This window comes from Carassius carassius, chromosome 1, assembly GCF_963082965.1.
Source record: "Carassius carassius chromosome 1, fCarCar2.1, whole genome shotgun sequence".
In the NCBI taxonomy this organism is placed as follows: Eukaryota; Metazoa; Chordata; class Actinopteri; order Cypriniformes; family Cyprinidae; genus Carassius; species Carassius carassius.
This window is the reverse complement of record NC_081755.1, coordinates 41,208,565-41,216,816: the sequence shown is the minus strand read 5'-3', so window position 1 is coordinate 41,216,816 and position 8,252 is coordinate 41,208,565. Positions and strand designations below refer to the sequence as shown.

General features: G+C 38.3%; 1 protein-coding gene across 2 annotated transcripts in view; it reads right to left on the bottom strand.

Moving 5' to 3' along the window:
• Nucleotides 1-263: 263 nt before the first annotated feature.
• Nucleotides 264-8,252, bottom strand: part of LOC132150707 (cdc42-interacting protein 4 homolog) — a 29,466-nt gene continuing 21,477 nt past the window's right edge. For both annotated transcript variants that reach the window (XM_059559274.1, XM_059559275.1), the window contains 5 exons: nucleotides 6,038-6,147; nucleotides 5,685-5,817; nucleotides 5,512-5,600; nucleotides 1,727-1,851; nucleotides 264-1,643 (listed from right to left, as the gene is read on the bottom strand). In XM_059559274.1, the coding sequence (XP_059415257.1) occupies nucleotides 1,492-1,643; nucleotides 1,727-1,851; nucleotides 5,512-5,600; nucleotides 5,685-5,817; nucleotides 6,038-6,147 (609 nt within the window). In that variant the 3' untranslated portion in view covers nucleotides 264-1,491. The remainder of the gene's footprint in view (nucleotides 1,644-1,726; nucleotides 1,852-5,511; nucleotides 5,601-5,684; nucleotides 5,818-6,037; nucleotides 6,148-8,252) is intronic.

The following is an 8,252-nucleotide window of genomic DNA, read 5'->3' as shown; positions in this document are numbered from 1 at the left end:
CCTATTAATCAGAGCTGACACTTTAAATGTGCCAAGTACATTCAACAGCAACCTCCTCTTACCACAGTAGACGACACTCGTTAGCTATTTAGCTATGAAAAGCAATGGTATTGTGATCATCAACATGTAAAATATATATATTTTTTTTTGCTACAGTATTCATGTAAAAGTAGTTTAACTGCTGCTAGAAATAAACATTTCTTCTTAAAAGGGATACAAATGTTGAAACATTGAGGATTTCACCAAAAAAGAAAACAACAAGACAGCTTGTCAACTTGGACATTTATCAATAAAGACAATCATTAAAATAGCGTATTCTGAATATGGTACATACACAAAGTTGAAGGCACCTTGACTTAGCCAAACATTAACAGTTCTGCCTTGAACTTGTTCCAAGACAAACAAAACAAATGCTGAACACAGAGGCTCAAACCCTTGCTTTTAAAAACCTATTAACTATACAATCTTTAATCAAGAACAGAAAGCTAATAAGACAATAGTGGTGCTGTGATGCCTAAAATATATCATTTCATATATCTATATATGAAACTCCTTAATTTGCTTTTGTCACCTAAAATAGTTTTTCTTAACTGTGAGTACACCGTGCATTGTGATCTATCTGGAATAGAAATTTGTGCAGTCAACTCTTATATAAATGTGATAACTTGTTTATTATACACCTATTTATATACTTAATAAATTATATTTTTATTTCAACAAACTATTTATCGTACTACGTATTCTTAGATTTGAGAAGTGAGGCTTTTTCTGCAGAGTGACACTTTGATTGTCATAATTTTGCTGTGTATGTTAACTTGTGTATTTGTGTAACAGTCTTAAAAATATAAAAAAGAAGAAAGAAAAAAAAAGAGTCACTTATTACTTGGGAGCTCAGTATTTTCTAAACACAACAATGTTAGATCTTATTCATTCATAGATGTGGTATTCTTGTTACTGCACATTTAAGGAAGCATATGCAACACTTACTGCTGTAAAACATAATTTTTGGCCACTCGGATCATCAAAGCAAATACTTCAAGTTAAAACGCTGCTGGATTTCTGCCAGCGGAGACAGTTACGCTTTTCAGTCCAGACGCAGAATCACATCAAGTTGCAAATGGAAGATCTTGCTGAAGGACATGTTGAGTGGATCATGGTCAGACAAAATATCTCAGCTCTGTTGACAGACTGCTATTAAAAGTCACCATCAGAGTCACCACAGGAACCAATGTGTCTGTTGGGCAATAGCTGCATTGTTTTTCATGCAAAATAAGGAGAAAAATGATTCCAACCTTCTCTACCTCATTTACTCACATAATACACACCCTGAGATACGCATTCATCCTTAGAGGAGGAGTGTATTTGCCCAATGTGCAGTGATTCCCCCTTATATTATCCCTCTAAGAGGTGCAGCAAGTCATGATGAGACACAAGTGGTAATAGTGTTTGGTATAGTGCATCTCTGCTGCAGCGAGTGGAAAGGGGATGAGGTCAATTATTAAGAGTGATGGTAGCATAAGAAGTTGGGATATAGCCCTCATCCCCGTTGTTCCGGCGCACTCGCGTCCATCCGTCTCCCTTATCCTCTTCCACTACAGACAGGACCTCCCCTTCCTGCATGGAGATGGTTCCCTCACTGGAGCCTGTGGACAGATGGAGGAGTCTCAGGGGAAAAGAGGTGGGTATGATATTCGCAGATGCTCAGGCAAAACTGTATAAATCATACCTGGGAAATTGTAAAGTGCTGTGCATTGACCAATAGGTGCAGCCAGTTCCTCTTCCTCAAAGTCGTCATCAAATTCAGTGTAGATGACCTGGGAAGATTCGGTGTCATCTGAGACAGCTTCAGGACTGAAAAGAACAAAAGGAAAATTCTGATTATGTAAACAGAATTCAAACGGCATAACCGGATTCAAGCAATACAATGCCTAGAAACCTGAACATGACAGCTGGCATGTAATGTGAACTCTATATTTATTTCTTTGCATAACCACATTACCAAGTAATTGTATAAAAATTGAAGGGGTCAAACTATGAAGAATAAAATGTTCTTTTCTCTTTTGAGAAAATAAAAAAACCACACATTTCTAACACTTTAGACTGTAAATGTAACAAATATAATGTGATTTTTATGCATAAAATCACTGACCTATGTAAAAAATTCCATAATTCATGAAAAAACTACTGCAGACTGGATAATCTTTATCAGTTTGCACGGGCTCAGTTTGTGCGATAGCTGCTCACATCAAATTCAAGGAACTGAGGCCATCTAAAATATTCTTGTTTGCTGTAACCCAACCGACCCTGTCAATTTAGGACCGACTCAATTTATTTATTTATTTTTTTTTGCTTTTAGTCTGACCGACTTGCCGGTTGTAAATTTGCGTTCAGACCGACCAATTTTTTTTACTCTTCAAACGACTAATACAAAAGCAATAAAATAATATTAATTATATTTTAGCAAGTATTGTAAATATATAAATAGTCTAGGCCTACATACAAATGAAGGCCATGTTCTTTTTTTTTTTTTTTTTAAACCCTGTGACGTCATCTGTGTTTACACGGATGTCAGACTGTGGCCTGTGCGTTCTCTTCGTCTCATACTCTCATTCACTGTCAGAGTCAAAGGTTCGTGCTTGGTAATGATGGCTGCGGCTGCAGTAAACAAAATGTTCGTGGTCACTGTTCAAACTCATACGGGTTCGGGCACCATAATACATCTAAAAAAATTCATTAAAACAGCTCGACACCGCTTTAACTTGGCACGAAGTTCTGGAAAACTGTTCCAAGATCTTTTCCCATCCCTTCTCCCGTCTAGTCTAAAACCGTGACCCGACTGTCACTTTATGTTCGAAAATCTATTGCACGAATCGATTGGACCAACCAACACAAGATTTGAAAACGAAAATAGGAAATTGGTTTTAACCATAGACTGTATAAAAACATGGACGTAGTGTCCGTGACGTCACCTGTAGACTCCTGAAGTGTGTTTTTGAAGCCTAAAGTGTGTAGAGCGGGCGTCGCCATCTTGGCAGCGCGCAACTCTGCCGGACAATCAAAAATGGGCAAAAAGGCGGGAGCTAGTTGCTGTAGCCACACCGACCTAGCACGACGGCAGTGTCAGCAGCGGCAATCCACCTGTCACTCAAGTGGCTACGCCCTTAATTATGCAGAACTTCAAGTCTTAATATAATTTAAACGGATGCGTTATAAAAAAAATTCACCCCCCTCACAGTTGTCATGAAGGGCAAAATTAGCTATTTAGACCAAAATCATTTTTTGAACCAGGCTGTAAACATGTTTTTTCCTGCTGTAAAGTTGGGCATTTTAACATGGGGAGTCTATGGAACTGACTCCCTTTTGCAGCCAGCCTCAAGCGGCCAGTCGATGAATTGCAGTTTTCATCACTTCCTTATTGGCCTCACGAGAGAGAGCGGAAGGTTGGCGCTCGGTTTTAACGACCCTCTCTCGGAGAGCGTCCAGTGTTTTTTTTTTTTTTTTTTTTTTTGAACAGGCGTCACACAGCACCTGCAGCTTCGGACACACACACATAACAGCAAATAATACTTCTGCACAATGTTTCTCTTTTTACAACAGAAATGTGAATTATGCCGGTATTCAGACAGTCTCATGCATACAGATACAGATTCGGGCTAGAATTGCCGTATGCGATTTTTTGTTGTTGACATTTCTAATCGTAAACACAGCCATGTTGAAGCCTGCAGTAAATGTTTTGCATTATGGCAGTCCACTCTGCTTATTGTTTTTTGAGAATGTTGCACTCCTGTTTGTCATTGTGCACGTAACTTCACGCCAATAAATCATCAGAAATATTAATCCTTACCAATGTATTGAATCTTTACACATTCGTCCTGCCTGTTGTACGTGGATTTACCTATATTTGGTGTTATTTGCCGTATAAAACGTATTTAGACATGCAAAATCGATTTTACAATCGATTCAATGAACACTTGTCACTCAAATCAAACAGGATTTTTTTCACAAAAGTGACAATCCAAGAAAGCAAAGTAAACGGTCTCTCATTTGTAGGTTGCATTGACACCTAGCGGTGGATGCAAGTAAAACAGTACCTAATTTTTTTTCTTCTCACCTGAAATTCATGCAATAAACATGTTTTGACAAAGATTTCAATTTGTTTGTGGTCTATATAGCCTGCATTAAAATGAGGTTTGCAATGATGCACGCGAAGGCACGGGTTGAAGACCCAGTCAGTGACGTCACGATATGCTAATTTGTTTAAATTCATACCTATGTAATCATCATCACCAAAATGTACTTTTTTTTTTTTTTACATTGAAACTTGAAAAAAAAATATATAGACCAAGTACTACCTACCAACCCTTTGTTAATTTTTTTTTACTGTTACTGCAAACCAAAATATTTTCAAGGAAGGCCTGATGTTTGCATTCAAGACATCCACTGGCTCTGCACTAATATACCTAAACTCACTAGTTCAGACTTATGTGCTGTAGAGGAGCTTACATTCTTCAAGTGAACGCCACCTCATGGTGCGAACCCAAAGAGGCACAAAACCACCCTCACAGACCTTTTCCTGGACTGTTCCCGGCTGGTGGAACGAAAAGCAGCCGAGTCTTGAGCCATTTTCAACAAATCTTTTTCACCAGCACAATATCAATTAATACTAGCACTTACCTATTATTATTAGAATATATATTAAAAAAAAATTACATTTTATTTTTTGCCATTTTCGGTAGGACAGATCAGAACTGACAGAAAGAGAAGTGGGAGAGATATGGGGGGCAGGATCGGGAAATGTCCTTGAGTCTGGATTTGAACTTGGGACGCCCATAGCACAAGGGCCCTGTATTGTATCGGCGATGACTCGACTCGACTCAAAAACTGTGTTAGACTAACTGAGACTTGTCAAAGCACTTGTATTATGCTTCCCTCTTGTTTGTCTGCTTGCTTCTATTGTTCTCCTCATTTGTAAGTCGCTTTGGATAAAATTGTCTGCTAAATGGTTAAATGTAAATGGATACAAGGTCTTATGCAAATTGCCCCAAAGTCAAATTGTGAATTTTTAAAATGAATTCTAGGACTGTAGGCTAACATACGGACTTCTAAATCTTTTCAAGTTTGTCTGCTCCAGTTATGTAATGTTTGATTATTTAGGTGATATTGTTAGATTTTTTTTAATTTAAAATCAGAGCATAAAAACGAGAGTCTCATGACCTACATTTTGCAATTCCCTGCAGTCTTGTGTGCTGTTCTCAAGTACACAAATGAAAACGAGTTGATTAAATTATAATGTAGAATTCCCAGTAGTGAATAAAATAGTTGTCTATGGTATTTCCTCAAGAGTGTAGTAGGAAAACAACATGCAAGTCTTAGTTTATTGCAAACATGCTGATAACTTGTATATAAGAAACAATCCAATAGCTCAGAAGCTTATAAACCTCTTATTCAGAATAAGCTTAATCAGAATACACACCATAATCAGAAAATCATGTTCGTTGAAATAAAACTGACCTGCTGGGGTTAGGAGCACCGTTATTGTTCAGAGAGTGTGTCGAGTATCGTATCGAGTCTCCTCTGCCCCCTGCTTCTGCGAGCCAGGACTACCAAACAAACCAAGACACCAGTGTGTTAAGAAAAGTCTTTATGAACCGTATAAAGATTTACAGGTGGTGTTAAATGGAAACCTCATATTTGTTGAGTTCTCCTCTCAGTCTCTCCATGTTTTGTGCCGTCTGAGTGATCTGAGGTGCCAAACTGGCAGGATCTCCCATCTGAGGATTCTTTTCATAGACATCTTTCATTTTATCCAGAGCCTCACTGCACAGACACATAAATATATGTATTTAAGATCTTGATCGTAACAGAGGAAGTCAAAGAACAAACAGATACAGTTACTAGTGGCTCTCAACACCACTGATTCCTCCGAGACCGGAAGAGCTTAGTAAACAAAACCCAGACCTCGGCAACCCTGTGGATTCAGCTGTGGCCGGTTGTCATGGCGATAGTTGTCGGAGAGACGGCACGGCAGGCGACTAACCTCTGATCCGTCTCCTTCTGCAGCTCCTTGCTGATGTCATCGATCTTCTGCTGCAAGCGTTTCCTGCGCTGCTCAGGAGGAAGATGGGTGAAGCCCTCTGTGTCCACAGGCTGAGGAGATGGGCAGAGAGAGAGTCACTCAAAGAGATTCACACAAACAGCCAACCCTCCAACACCACAGGCCAAGCAGTGACAGACGTGAACCAGAGAGCCCTTCAGGTTTGCAAAAGGAAAAAGCTGTAGTGTAACAATTCACCACCAGGTAACTACACCGCCTGATATAACTGTTGCACTTAAACACAACAGGCTGAGTGCTTTAACAAGAGTTTTGCAATACATTTTTCATGTGTGACAGGGAAGTCACGGAGAAATGCTTAAATAAGTGATAAATAAACCGTTTATTCAAAGGAATGATCTGGGTTAAATAAAATTGCACTTTTAGAAGACCTTTTGTAAAGAAGCAATGTGAAGCTAATATGGAATATTCAGCAAAAGGTTTCATATTTGCTTAAGTAAAAAAATAAAATAAAAATATTTTCAGATTAGGACTACTGTTCTAGGTTGTATGAGGATCTGGTAATGCTGCATTATTGTAATGGACACTTCGTAGGGAGTTTGACTGACATCATAATGCCGAACCTGCCATTTTTGTCGCACAGGTTAGATTAATGTCTGTGGACTTGAACTTGAAAAATTGTGTGTATTGAGATCTTTCTACGGTTGAAACAAGATACCTTCTGATGTTCATTCATGTTTATTTTATGCTATAACTATTAAGTGTAAAAAGATGATCAGTTCACGTGCCACTTGAACCGAGGCACTACAGTGATCTGTCACAACACATTAAAGAGCCACAAAACGGTTTTCATTGTTTGAATTTCTTAAAAAAATGTTTTTTTTAAAAGACAAATTTTGAAAGCCGAGACCTTGTTTCATACTAGAAGTAACCTGCCCTGTCTTGTCTGTCAGTACGTTGTCAGTTTTCTGTTTGCTCCGCAATGTATTTTTCACTGTGTGAGAGTGGGTCTTTGTGAAGGGTCAACTGATGTCTACAGAGTTTGCTCCATTTATAGTGTGTGACTTGAGTTATGTATCAATGCATAGAAAAAAAGAAATTAGTTTTGATGCAAGGGCTTGGCATATGTGTACAACCGAATTCACAGACTTTTTAAGTATACTTCCATTTGCTAGAATACCTTAAAACTGGTGATCAACACCAGCACAACAGAAAGTTTGGGTCTAAAACCAGAGAGATCCTTGTGGTGTGAGGGGCTTAAGAGAGACATCAAACTAGTTAAAAAAAAAAATACAAAGACTGACGACAAATACTGCAGACACTAGACTGGGATTAAACTAGCGTCAAGTGCTTTTTGTGCATGCGTTTGCTTCAAAACTGAAGTATACTTTGGACATTAATGTGTTTACTTGCTTTAGATTTTGAGGTTGGATATAACTTTGAACAGGCAGGTTCACTAGCCTAATGCTAATACTTGCGAACAATGTTAAAATAATGGCTATACTATAAAAAAGCATTTATTCACATAGTGCTGTAGACTTGCCATTTAGACATCTACCATAAGTGTATTGCTGTTTTGTTTTGTTTGTTTGTTTGTTTTTGAGGCAAATGAGATCAATAGAGTTAAAGGTCCATTTAACCTGGAATATTCCTTTGAAGAACCCTTGATTAATTTAAACCACATGCAAAAATGTATCTATGCAACTTTAAAACATATCCAATACAGAACACCATAAGAGCCAGCATCAGTGCAAAGATTCTTTGCTTTGCAGTGTCTCACCCTGGAATTGCTTGTCACTGTTTAAAAGCCATGATGGATAGTGTACTGTAAATTAACCCAGAGGCTGCAGTGCCTTTCATTAAAAATGGCCACCTCTACAATAGCGAATTATAGAAAATCTGTAATTTTTAGTGAAGATGTGGAGGTGGTCATATTATGTGAAATCCTCACAGGCCGAAAATGATCTGATAAAAACAGAGGAACTGAAATAAACAAGTACACGGCATGTACGGCCCACACCACTTTAAAATGATTACTGTGAGCTTCTCTGGAGTAAACTGAGGAAGAGAGATATAAACAGACAGTGTTTTATAAGCTGTCATCACACTAGCCGATTTCTACGTTTCTCTCTTGCAGGTCACTTCACTTTTGTCCAGTATCACATCTCACAAAAGCAGCTCTAACCACAGTAACAAACAC